Source organism: Alosa pseudoharengus, unplaced genomic scaffold (assembly GCF_046254945.1).
Source record: "Alosa pseudoharengus isolate Yale_2024_CS ecotype anadromous, Long Island Sound unplaced genomic scaffold, YU_APseudo_1.1 YU_APseudo_1.1_scf_12, whole genome shotgun sequence".
NCBI classification, from domain to species: domain Eukaryota; kingdom Metazoa; phylum Chordata; class Actinopteri; order Clupeiformes; family Clupeidae; genus Alosa; species Alosa pseudoharengus.
Genome location: NW_027468587.1, coordinates 16,864,944 through 16,879,198, shown reverse-complemented (window position 1 = coordinate 16,879,198; position 14,255 = coordinate 16,864,944). Strand labels below are relative to the sequence as shown.

At 39.7% G+C, this 14,255-nt stretch overlaps 1 protein-coding gene across 1 annotated transcript; it reads left to right on the top strand.

Annotated features, from left to right (window-relative positions):
- The first annotated feature begins 5,890 nt into the window (after positions 1-5,890).
- Positions 5,891-7,741, top strand: eny2 (ENY2 transcription and export complex 2 subunit). The gene is made up of 5 exons (XM_076279446.1): positions 5,891-6,012; positions 6,565-6,645; positions 6,726-6,796; positions 6,906-6,980; positions 7,538-7,741. Exons 2-5 carry the CDS (start codon positions 6,578-6,580, stop codon positions 7,609-7,611), a joined length of 288 nt encoding a protein of 95 aa, XP_076135561.1. The 5' UTR covers positions 5,891-6,012; positions 6,565-6,577; the 3' UTR covers positions 7,612-7,741.
- Positions 7,742-14,255: the final 6,514 nt, after the last annotated feature.

Sequence of the window (14,255 nt, the reverse complement as noted above, 5' to 3'; positions counted from 1 at the left end):
AAGCCAGCAAAAAAGAAGCAAAAACCGAGAAAACAGTAAGGAAATTGCCAATACTGCATAGTTTACCTTTAACCACAAGGCTGCAGTTTGACCTGAGCAATAACCTGGTAGGCTATCCTTAACTTTTAACAAACAGGATGCAAAGATTGAGAGTGAATGGCAGTCTCTCTGACAAAGTCAAACAGACAGTGAAACAGGTCATGGTCCAGTCATCAATGACGTGTGAGGCATCCCACACTCAACTAAATGTAGCCAAAACAAAGGACATGCTCATTGATTTTAGAAAAAAAAAAATCAGACACAAGAAATCACATCAATTAAAGGTTAAACTGCAATGTGTGCAAAACTCACATTTGAAACTAACTGTGAAGCGGTGTGTAAAAAAGGGCATCAGCACCTGTTCTGTTTGAGGGAACTGAGTCGCTTCCACATTGACAAATCCATCCATGACCCTCTTTTACCATGCTTTTATTGAATCAGTTTTATCATTTACGCTAGCAGCCTGGTTTGGGAACCTCTCATTGAAAAATAAAAACTCACTCAACCAAATAGTAAAGTGGTCTAGCAGGCTGATTGGTGAGCCACAGCACCTCTTTTGTTATTTTTTCCCATATGTGTGTATGAGGACTCAAAATCTATCTCTGGGTACAAATAAAGTAACTTTAATGAGGCATTTTTATTCCGATTGAGCCCTTACTCCGTTTGTAATCAGATTGAAAGTGTCCATGTAAATTGGGCCTACTGTCACCTATGCCTCTCACCTGCAGAGCCTTGCCAACAAAGACACTGATGAATACATTTTTAATGTTGAAGTAAAGTGACTGAAAAGTATCCATATAAATGCATGCCTGATTTTGTTTTACTTATTCTACATGGCTTTTATCTATGCATTTTTTATCTGTGTTTATAAAAGGTCTCACTTACACTTCAGTAGTCAACTGTCAGGTCTTGGCTTCTGTCTCTGTTTACTGATGCACATTTCTAACAGCTGATTGGCAAGTGGGTCAATAACAGTGCTGAATGGATGTTGCCAAGCTGAAGTAAGTCACACACTGCCTCCAGGTAAGGGGAACTAAGCTGACTAAACACTGACTGTTACTAACACTCCTTCTCTTTCTATTTGAGCCCTACCACTTCAGATACTGCTACTCCGTCCTGACCGCTAACTCCTTTATCACGAGGACGCTATCATCTGAAGCTGCAGAGAGTAAAAAGAAGATAAACTCATGTCCTATGTGAAAGTGAAAAAAAAACATGACCAGTTGTAGACAGGAGTTAAGATATTAGAGCTTAACTCTCAACCTCTTGAAACCACTAAGGTATTAAACCCAACGCGGAAGCACCTGGGTCATTTTAAAATAAACCCATCGATCAATTACCTACCTACACCACTTGCCAGGCGTTATGTTTCAATCATGTCTGGTATGGGCGTGACAAATTGTGCTGGATAAGGAAGGCAGGGGAGACTGATGAAGCCGTCACACTTCAACAGGCCCACCTGTGCCTCTGTACCGCTGGATCCTAATCCAAACATGCCGCCCACCATACAGACCCCTGTCACAGCTGTCAACGGTAACAGTAAACACTATGAATGTAACAGCAGGAAGGAATAAGCCATGAAGAAAACACATTAAGGTGACGAGTCAGGAGTCAGTTTGTTTTGTTTTTCTCTCTAAACAGCATATTACTCATCAAATGATGGTGAGAGCAAACCCCTAATGTGCTGGCAGAGTGTTGAATAACAAACAAGCCAACTCCAGTTAGTTAGCTGCGTTTGTTTACTTGGTGAATCATCACTAATAGCACGAAAAATTAGCTGAACTCGTTCCAAAACGGCGCAACTCTAGCTTCCATTAGCGCATCATTAGGTGCTGATTGACAGCTGAAGTGTGAGCTGGGGGTGAGGGGGAGGACGTGACTCACTGTCCGTCTCTCTGCCCGTCTCTTGTTGAATGAGAGATCTCCGCCTCGCTGGCCCTCAGCCCTGTCTTGCGTTCCAGGCACTATTTAATGTACCTAAATCCTGACGCCATTCAGCAACCTGCTGAAAATGCCAAGAGGTAAAGTGCTGTGTTTCAGCGTCATGATTCATGTCTACCTAACGCCTTTTATGCAGACCCTCTTATCCAAAGTGATCTACTGTTTAAAGTGATTAAAGTCGTGTTACAGCACTAGTCTGTTTAGGGATTGAGCCATGGAAACTGCCATTGCCACTGACACACTTTGTATATTCGGCTACACTTTACTTGAAGGTATCTACATAAGAGTGACATGTCACTGTCATGAATGTGTCATGAAAATGGCTTACAGGCTTGTAAGCCAAAGCATCACACCACTGACGGTTCAAAATGCCACCTTTACAGATTTCCTTATGAGCAACCTACCGCAAGCTACCTCAAATGCACCCTGGGAGTACCGGTCGAGTCTGTCAGTACCTTTCAGTGGCACACTGGAGTCTGTCTACTTGAAGACTGTGGCAGGTCTGCCTTTAAAAAGACTCCCATTAAGTTGCCTCTTTATGGAATTGCTGTAGCTCCTCTAGCAGCCCGCAGGCCCTGGGCTGTCAGCAAATTGATAAAAGCAGGCTAATGAGCTGGGGATTGTGTGTGTGTGTCTTGTGCACAGACTCCTGATGGCAATAAATAAGGGAGTGGAGGTCATATACCTGCCTAGATCTATCATCATAACTATAGAGCTTAGCAATGGTACACACATACACACACAGTCTTCTACACTTTTGGACCATATAGTCTAACCAATATATTCCATTCTCATAGTGCCTGAGGGAGTGAATAGCGGTTCATCTGTCTATCTAGCCATATGTTGCTAGCCCATGCATCAGGTCCTGCAACTTACTATCCATTAACTTACCAGAGCTACTGTATTTATTAAGTGCATCAAGACATTGATTGTTCCAATCCGCATAAAGCAAAATGTTGGCAAAGAGAGCATCATCGAGGCATCATCCACATGAAATGCATTTCAGCTCCTTCCTCTCACCAGAGGCTTCTATGGTCCTCAATTCCAAGCTGTCTGTGGCTCCATAAGCTCTCATGAAGAATCCCAAAATCCATTACCATGAAAATGCTGCGATGCCAAATTGATTTTCCATTTGCAGTTTTGCAAAACCGACAACTACTCTGCCACAGTGGATTGCATAGTGACAAAGTGAGTGAAGACAGAAATTAAACTAGCCAAATATCTTTTTTTTACGAACATGAACTGACCTGTATATACCATTCCATCTGCTTCATTCATATATTAAAGTGCTGCTGTTTTAGAGCTTAACTGCATTGCATGGTAAAGGTCATCATAACTTTACTTTGACTTTCAATAGTCTAACTGGTGACAGTTTTGAACATACCCACAACATTATACTTAGATAAGAGGAGGAGGTTAAGCATGCAGAATTCTCATTATACCATCAATATACAGTTGTGCTCATAGGTTTACAAACCCTGGCAGAATTTATGTAACATTGGGTAGTTTTTGGAAAATATGACTGATCATGCAGAAAACCTTTCTAGGGATAGTTGTCAGGTGAAGTCACTTATTATTGCATAATTCTGTGTGCCACATTGGGGAGATCTCAAACATTCAGTTCATGGAAGACAATCCAAGAATTTACAAGACCTGGAGGCTTTTTGTCAAGATGGGTATCTATCTCTATCATCTGAGAAAATAAAGGCACTCATCCACAACTATCACATAAGACTGCAAACTGTCATTGATGCTGAAGGGGGCAATACACAATATTAAGAACTAAGGTATAATGTGAACTTTTTAACTGTGATCATCTCATTTTTTCCCTTTGTTGCTATGTTTTGTTTAATGATTGCACTATTCTGTGATATCTTATGGTTTAATGTGAATCTCATTCAAATTGTGGCAGATCGCTTGTTTTCTTCAGAGAATGTTACAAAATTCTGTCAGATTATACTAGCACAACTGTATAGCAAGCGACCAAGTGCACAGCTGGGTGATGACCCAGGATGGTATAAATGTAAATGTCAGTATAGCGTGCACATACACACACACACACCAGGTTGCACATGTATACACAAAATCGTTATCATTATTTCTCATAAGGGACTGTAGAATGTAGTATAACAATCTACTTGTAATTAATTTTGTCTGACAAGAAATGAGAGCATAATTAGGCCTCTGCTTTTTGCTGTATTCCCACCACATTCATTCATTGATCTGTTTCATGGTGTTCTTGTTTTGCCCACATTATGCCTCCTCAAATCCATGTTCTTTTCAACTGATCTTTTACAGTATTTCAAAACAAATATCAGTATGGCATATGCATTTTTAAAATGGTTCTATGTATGTGACTGACACTTGATTCCTTAATTCCAGTCAGACATTGAAGCAATCTTCCACAATTTGTACAACTAAATAAAACAACTAGAAGGGCACTGAAGAGCAGACCTCCACCATGTTAAAGAAAGGGAAAATAAATACTGAATCCGTTCTAAGATTTAATGGGCTCCTTCCTGGCCCATAATACACATATACGTTTTTTTTTTTAATTGGCCTCCATAATTCTGACGGACAAACATCAGGTTAAGAAAAACCTGAAAGTGCATAACCTCTCAGAGATAATTAATATCAGAAAGGATTTCCAACTGAAAGCCTTTGGTCAAGAATGGCAACACTGGTGTTTGGCAAATCAGTGAACAGTCATGTGTGTCTTTTTGTCAGAACTGTTCCATTTGATTTGACCTTTTCAGACTTTTGATTTAAATCCAAAAGACAGACTCCCTACTAATGAATCATAGTTTCTCTCAGTTAACTGGATGTTATTGGGCTTGCATTGGGATTAGACTTGGAAAGTCAATAAAACAAAGGCAATTAAACTTTGTCGGGGACTCTGGGACTCTGGAAGTTTTTAATTAAGCCGGGGCTGAACAAGAGTAGCCTGCCACAGGAGTCTGAAATCCAATAGCACGCTTCAAAAATATTTCTGCGCCCAAGAAGTAGCCTACAAAGGAGGATAATTCTACAGTGATATTTTGTTAAAGTTCCTCAACTTTAAATTTAGGCTAATATTAACCTCTGCATGGGGCACACATTTTCCCAGTTATTTCTAAACTCTTATCTATGATATAAAATATGACAGTAGCCTAGGCAATGCACAGCACTGAAGTGCGCATATGGTGCTTAATTTGTCATGAGTAATTTGCTTCAAAGTGATAGACAAAATAATGTAGCCTATTTTATACCCGACGTAGCCTAATCCCACCACGAGAATTGCATACCAGACAAAAACAGATTGATTTAATCACGGTGAGCTGTTTTTCTTTTTTAGTTGCATGCATTATTGCAGAATGCATTATTGAGAATCCATCTCCACACCAAGAATTGACATGCTCTATTCCCCAACCACACATGAGGTAGCCATAGCCCACCATGCTCTTGCTATGGCCTACCTCATCTAGACTGCTATTTTAACCACTATTTCGTTCAATAATAATGTTCAATAATAATGTGTGGAACTGCTGTGGAATTAACCTATGTTTTGCATTTGATTATATAAAATGACTTTCAACAGCCTGCGCAAACACAACAAGCTACGCACAGTTAGTCCAACTAAACAGACGCAGAGCGCTCACTTGCCTAAACTGTCAAGTTGAAACAATATCGCCATCTCGCGGTAAAACTTCCAATGCGTCTCTTCAGTGGCAAATTAATTGGATTTTTTCGGACTGTTGGTTAGGCATTTGAAAATATTACAAAGGGAGATATTTGAATATGGTTGAGAACAGGACACTTATTATATGGAGAAAATGTTTGCTATGATGCTAAATCATATACACACCCATAGGAACTAACTTGCATTCCATGTTGTAAGGGGGGGGATTATTGGTGCGGACCTGTGTTCACCGCCGTTGCGGCTCGGGTAAAGGCTACTGCAGCAGGCAGCAGGTGAAAAGGATTGCTCGTGGGTCGGGTCCCACAGTTTCTAGCATACTCTTCTGAACTATGCTTGTTTTTTCTGCTGTTCTGGTATGTGATGATATTTCCCAACTCTACGCATTACGATTAATGTCAAGTCAAGCGAGAAATTACACGATGCTTAACTCAAAACCGCTTAAGTCTCCGCGGGTTGACCAGCTAGCGCAACAATGAATAGAGCTAGCTAGTTAAAAAAGCTCCCTAGCTAGTTATCTGTTGATCTGGCCTATAGTTTGCTAATTGCCACGTTATGGTAGTTAATTTCCCGACGTCGTAACATTTAGTTTCAGAGGTATCGAACAAGTAATTTCCAAAGTTATGCCTTATTGCTATCAGTTTCGGTACAGAAGTTCCCTCTTGCCTCATTTGACCACAAATCTCTAAGGGGAAAAAGCTTATGCATGTTAGGCTACTACGCTTCATTTTGAATGTCCTTCAGTCCTGTATATAAGTTAGCTGGCGGCTGAATATTCGGATCGTAGTTTTAGACAGGTTGCTTGCTCTGTGGCTAACGTTACCTTCCAAATCAGCTGTTTGACAACAACATTGATGGGCATGATCCAGCAGTGACAGCCAGTGCTGAAATGTAGCATTTTCTTCCAGGTAACCACAAAACATGAGTAAAGATTCTCAAATGAGGGCTGTAATCAACCAGAAGTTAATTGAGATGGGCGAGAGGGAGAGGTGAGTGATGTTCTTTTACTGTTCCTTCTGTAAATCCATTCTGAGTTGTCATTGCAATCATGATTGTGAACACTTTGTAGATTGAAAGAATTGCTTCGAGCCAAACTCATAGAGTGCGGTTGGCGGGACCAACTCAAAGCCCATTGTAAAGGTAAGTTTGAATCAAGTCATAGACAGCAGTGTTTTAACTCTCTAAATTGGAGTATGTGATGATGCAACAGTCATTCATTTGGCTGTCTTTATGTTCTTTTTCTCAACAGAGGTAATAAAAGAGAAAGGTCTGGAGAATGTGACCGTTGAAGACTTAGTAGCTGGAATCACTCCCAAAGGAAGAGGTATGTTCCATTTGCCATAGTGTGCTGCATCAAAATAGTAGCCTGCTTTCACCAAACCCATATCAGTGATCAAATTAACTGGACACATGCGGGCAGAGCCAGGCCACCAAAATAGTTTGAAAATACATTCAACAGCCTATCAGTTAAAATGTAGTTACTCTGAATATATGAGTTTGAGACAGAGGTCTTCTCCACCAGTTTAGACCCAATAGGCCTACATGTGTTGGTCAAAAGCTACTTTTATGTGATCCCATCTTTACCTGAATCTATACATTGCTCCGATTTGGTCATCTTGAAATGTTCATTTTCAGAAGTTAAAAGGCAAGCAAGAATAAGCTAAAAAATGTAATTGTTATTGACCTGGCTGTCTTTGAAGTGGTAAATACAGGCTTGTTATTATTTAGTTGTTGACAATCTGACTTTGAACAGCAACATGCAACTACTAGCTAAAGCTATACATTCTCAGACAGACACTGTACAGTGTTGGAGTGTATTTTCATGCAGTTGTTGTATCTTTGGCTCATAAACATAAGTCCTAATTCAATATTGTTTTTAAGCTTTGGTTCCAGATAGTGTGAAGAAGGAACTTCTGCAAAGAATAAGAGCTTTCCTGGCACAGCACGCAACATAATGGAAATGCTTATGACGGTGTCACATAAATAATGTGATCCATTCCTTATTGTGATTAGTTTGTCTTTTCTTTTGTTTTTGTATAATTGCTTTCAATTTTTGCCCGTCAATAAAATTTGGACAGTTTTGTACATTTTCCTCTGTATGGCATTTTTTGTCATTCAAAAGCCTATACCGGTGTAACTTACATATTGGTACATAGCATGATCTTGATCAAGTAAAGCACTCAATACCAGACAGTCAGAGTTTAATAGTTTTTCCTTTATTTTTTATTAACAAACTCTCAAGTTCATTTCTTCGTTTGCCTTATTTGGCCTTGGAAATTCAGGCAGTTATCACACCTCTGCACTGAAAGCCACTCTATCCATGGCATGATAAACGGCTTGTATTTTCCAAAACATCTGCTTCTCAAATGCTCTGCCTCACTCAGCCCACAGAGATGGATCTGCACACTTGTCAGACATGAGGAGGTGGAATTAATAATTTTTAACATCTCTGTGAAACCCTGGTTGAAGGGTATGGCGAACTGTGAAACCCTGGTTGAAGGGTATGGCGAACTGTGAAACTGATTGATGGGAAGAGCGTGTCATTTAGAAATGCGTGTCATTCCCATAAAAGATAAGCTTTTCAAAGTTAACTTTAAAATACTTCAGTCAATCTTGCAGAAGTTGCAGAAATTGCGGTCACAGGCCTTCCATCATTGTGTGTGAAGATGTTTACCTGGAGACAAAGCGTGGGGCCATGTGCTTCACATCTGATTATTTTATAGATAACCCGATATACGTATACATTTACAAACAAAAAAACAGTCTACATGTGGGGATATTGTCATGTCAGGCCTGGATACGTCATTCCAGAATATATTTTTCCCGGTGCCTTGGACTAGGACATTGCATGTGATGTAGACGAAATTTTGAGAGAGATGAGACTGATTTGTTTTGTCTCAGTGAAATTGCTATTTTGTGTTTTGACTAGGAAAAACACACTTGTGTTTGTTTTGATGTGTGTAAATAAACACCAATACTTGAAGTTTGGATCCCTGTATGTTTACAGAACTATGACAAAAGTATGACCTCAAACTGACATAGTCTATCTTGTGCACAGAGAAAGCAAAAGCCAGATGTTTTTTATTCAGACCATCAGTGTGTAGTTGGCACATTGTGTGCTTATTATTGTGATGGCTTGTGTTTACTGTTTGATATGAAAACATCATTTTTACAAAGGTGTGAAGAGTTAAGCAAGGTGTGTTAGCTTTTGCAAAAGAACTACACTTTTGCTGATTGGGTGAAAAGTTTTCCTATTTGTGTGTAGAGTTTTGCAAAAAAAGCCATAGTTACAAAAGATGTGCTTAAAGGCCGTGTTGCAGGGTTCATTTTCCAACGAATTTGCACAATTTGCTTGTTGATAATAAACATTTAAACTGTTATCTATTGTATTTGATGTTGTTGGGTATCACAAAACAGAATATAATACGAAAAAGCAGGTACTATTTCACAGCGTTTGAAGTGATTCTCCTTTCCCCCACAATGCATTGCATTACGTCACCTTGGGGAGACTACAGACCAAAGCCCACCTGAGACCCTTGAGAGTAACGAGAGAGGAGTAAAGAGAGAAGAGTAAGGGATTGTTCAGCAGTAGATAGCGCAGATTATAGATAAATAGATAGGCTATAGATAGCCTAGATATGTATATAGACAGGTAGATAGATAGCTAGATACAAGGTGCGATTTGTGTAAAAACCAGAGGGGGGGGGGGGGGGGGTGATTTTGAATAAGTTTGTAACCCCCCCCCCTTTTTTTTTTTTAAATGAACAAACGATTCATAGTAATGTCATGGCTAATAATAGCCTATATTCATTTTGCCACCTTTGTAACATTTACCTTTATTTTAGTTTTAGTTTACCGTGATGTATGACTTTAAACAGCGAGTGTGCTTGGTATGATGATCAGCTCCTAATGCAGGGTAGGACTACGTTTTGACAAGCATACAAATTCACCTTGTTCTTGCCCCATCTGAAATGACTCCTCTACTTTTGCTGCCTCCATCCTTTCTGTATTTGTTATGTAAAAAAATTTTGTATATGATGGCACTGAAGTCTTGAGTTAGTGAATTGGCTAACAGTGTTAGTTGGTAACCAAATAGCACACATTGCACTACACGCTGCGTACTGTAGGCCTACGTGCATTCTCTCTCCTGCTGATTTGCGTTCAGTAGCCAAGTGCGTAATATTGCAAAAGTTGAAAAAATAAAAGTGTTTATTGTAGCCTACAGAAAATAAATAGCCTATCATCATAGCTGCCAACTATCACGCATTAGCCGTGAGACACACGCATTTGATTAGTTTCACACACTCACACGCCACACCCCCGATTTCTCACGCTGAAGTGTCAACCCGGTTGGTCAGATGCCAGATAAATGAGTTTAGCCTATCTATAGATCTACCTGTTGAGCCACGGTTATGCTTTCAGAGAAGGTGAGAGGGTTCACCTCCTGTCCGTGGAATTTTCTAAATTTTCTGTAATTTGCGATGCTACTTCAGAAGCCGTCCCAGGCGCATTCCCCCCGCATTTCCCCGGCTTCAGGTATGCTTTGAGTATTATTGAGTATTTTTCACGCTGAAGTGTCAACCTGGTAGGTCAAATACCTGGCAGATGAGGTTCAACTAAACTAATCCTATACATATGATATCACACATCAGGTGAACGTGCGGAATCTAAGCTTTCCAATGATATTAGCGCCAAGTTGCTGTGATAAATGGTTCGCGAGAAAATTAACATTGAACCGACGTGCAATTTAGGCTAATCGTATTTGCATTTTGCACACAGTGCACACCCATTACTCTCGGTTTAATATTTCACTAACCCTTTACACAACACGTGGCAAACCCAATATCACAATAAACAGCAAACCGTACCGAATACGAGGATATAAAGCATGCCTCTGTGCAATAAGTGGTTCCTGAGTAATCCGGTTTTGAAATTGCAACACATTTCTACATAGCCTCATTGGGGCGAAATTATAATGTATTCTAATGTAAACTATTTGTCAGTAGGCCTACATAAATTTTTGTAAATTGCTCAGCCATAGATTATCCCACTATCATGGTTCTTATATTGTCAGGTTCCAGCCAATCCCATTACAGATAAATGACTATATTTATATTGGCATGCTTCCTAGTGACATTAATGCAAAAATATGAAGAAAATCAAATAACGAGACACAAATATTGATATAAAGCCTGACATAAGCCATATGCAAACATTCACATCATGCAGATATGGGTACATCCTGAAAAAGAAATAGCATGTAGGCTATAGGCTATGGCAACTATATTAAACCTCATCTACCTAGCAAATAATTTAACCTTTTAAACCATCCACCTATTTCACTGTTCAGTCATTCCAACTATATTAAACCTCGTCTACCTAGTTCAGTCATTCCAACTACATTAAACCGCATCTACCTAGTAAATAATTTAACCTTTTAAACTATCCACCTATTTAACTGTTCAGTCATTCCAACTATACTAAACCTCATCTATCTAGCAAATAATTTAACCGTTTACTTGTAAACTATCAACTTTTATTAAGCTATGCTGTCTGTCCTAGCTTCATTTTCATGCACTCGTAATTCCCTGGAATTACATTCTCTAGTTGTAATTAAAAGTGTATTTTTTCCCCCATAGACTTGAATGGGGGCTGTGATGTCATAATAGAGCTAGCTGCGCTCGTTAAGTAGTTCTCAGAGCAGTTCTCAGGCTAATCAGAACACTGGCACAGGTGTCACCTGTGAGGATTCCAACTGTCTCAGCTTCTAAGCATACAATCTAGCTCTACCTGAACTACACATCCTGTTAAAGTGTTTCCTGTGTGTCAAAATAAAAGTCCCAGCCATATCTCATGCATTCAGCATTATATCTCCAGAACGGCTTGACGTACATGCTTCAAATTTGGTACGAGTTTTTATGGACTCAAAGATGAAGTGAGTTGAAGTTGGAGGTTGAAGGTCAAATGTCAAGGTCAAAAACACCTTGAGTGTAATATCTGAATAATGCCATGTCCAGTGTTGGGAACGTTACTTTAAAAAAGCAATTAGTTATAGTTACTCACTACTTGTTCCAAAAAGTAACTGAGTTAGTAACTGAATTACTCTATGATAAGAGTAACTCGTTACCAGGGAAAGTAACTATTTGCGTTACTGTTAAAAAAAAAGTTGCTACAGTATATGTCAAAGAATTTGGATTTTTTTTGAGCAGTTTTGAAAAGCCAGTTGAAATTAGTAGAACAGACAGGTGTTTGTAGGCTACATAACTTTCGATATTTATTAGATAGATAGATAGATAGATAGATAGATACTGCAGTATCTATTGATCCCCAAGGGGAAACTGTACATCGAAAGACCTACGGTTGACTTCAGCCTGTGTCATAGGTTTTTGTTGTGAGGCAGAAAGATCTAGCTTTTGCTGCTTGGAGGACATTGCTCCGAGTCCTTCTTTGCTAGTGGATGGCGAGCTATCATCTCTGGTGGAGGGGGGCTATCGGTGTTTTTGGCCACTAGCGTGTGTGAGATGCCTCATTAGAGTTGCTTATAACGGATGTCGACAAAGTCTTCGCTCCTGGACATAATGTACACATTACATGCACGTTCTTGCCTTTGACCACAATGAATTTGAAGTAGTGCTTATATCTCCACTTTGAAAATGCCAACTTTTCATCGGATTGCTCCTGACCTCTGCTGTTTCATCGAATCTCTACTTTAGCTGCTGCGTGTGTGTGGCGCGTGTGCTGGCAAGTGTGTAAAAACACTGGCTCTGATTGGCTATCATGAAACATGACTCTGCCTTAGCCAATCCTAATCGCTTACGTCGTTATTAACCCACCTCCTCACTAGCTGTGAGCCAGGGGTGCGTTCGGATTACACGGTTTATTATATACAAATATATATATACAAACTTTATGTTGAAAGTGTAACCGCGATGTCCATTGAAATGCATTGAAATGAATGAAGCGCAGATCAAGTAGTCCCCAAAGTGACGTCATCACCGAATTGCGTACAAAAAACCCGCTAATGCTAAAAACAACAAAAACTGGCATTTAACACCATTTGGAGACATTTTTAAAAATGATACATATATTGAGTGCTTTATGTACCCATTAATCAACAGTGGTGGTTAACCTGCAACACAGGCTTTAAGCAATCAGAAAAAACTGTAAGCATCTTAGTATGCCATTGGAAACTAGCATAGGACACTACACATAGATGCTGTAAAACATACTTCAGTGAAGTAGTATGAAATGACTGACAAACCAAGAAGGTCCAGCCCCCATAACATACTGTTTAGTTCATGTGGCCATCTCAGTTAGTCAAACAATAGTCTTCTGACAGTTGTTTGCACTTTTCCAGAATGCCCAGAGCACCTATAGCACCCAGTATTCTATCCATAAACTTTTTGAAAAGAGAACCCTTGGAAGACAACAATGTTTCCACCATATTCTATGTATTCAGCAGAATTAGATGTACAGATTTACTAATATTGGACTAATGGGGGTGTGGACTAATGAATGTGCAAGTGTTACTCTGGGTATAGGCGTACTTGCTTTAGTTAGCCAAGAGATGATATCACTTTAGTGACAACATGCTGATATTCATCAAAACTTACCTTTCAGCAGCCTTTCAGTTGCATGCTGTTAGCCTGAAGAACCTGTTAGCAAATTTGATATTACCCTTGAACTCTGTCAGTCCTCCTTCCTGTCATTAACACATTTGTGTTTTTAATGGCCAGCAATAATTTCCATGTTATCTCAACTCAATCTGTAAGTGATATAATGTGACTATATGAGAAGAAACAGCACATTGCTTCATGAAAGAGCAACAGGGCTGTGGCTTGCGTCAAATGAAACCAAAGTAAACATGATTAAGGACATCAAGTTGTTCACCCAGAGCTGAATTGCAGTGCAGTGTCGCAATTCCTGGCCATTTTAACTCCACATGTGTGTGAGTAAGTCACATTTAATGTCTACATAATTTTGGGTGCAGCAAAAGTCTTAATTGTCTCCATCAGTAGGCTATTGCACAGTGTCAGCAAGTAAGCGTGTACCTTTTTGACATGGCCTGACTTAATGGGGGACATGGCACACAAGGACTACTGCCCTTCTTCCCCATCCCCCCTTATTCGCTTATTGCTCTCTCTATCTCTCTCTCTCTATCTCTCTCTCTCGCTCTCTCTCTTGCTCTCTCGCTTCTCCACATACAGTATTGTAAGATACAGACAAATTGTGTCATTTCAGCATAAAAGCAGCTGTGTCAACATGACACTGTGCCAGAAAGCGATCCCTTTAGACTCCCAACAGTGTTACTGTTGGCCTTTCTCTAACTTGGCAACAAGAGGGGGACCATTAACACTTTCCCCCTGAAAACAAAGCAGAGAAATATGAAACAACTATATGCAGAGGAATAAAAATTAAAAAAACATGAGAGGGACCCAAACCAGAAGATGGGAAATCAAGCTCTTGCATAACAGTGGTGTGGTCTTTAGTCAGCGTTTAGCATGAGGACAAAAGCTGTAAACAAAAGTCAAATCTCTTGAGTGAGTGAACGTCTTATAAATGAATTATCAGTCTCAGTGAGAAATTCAGCTGGTATTCT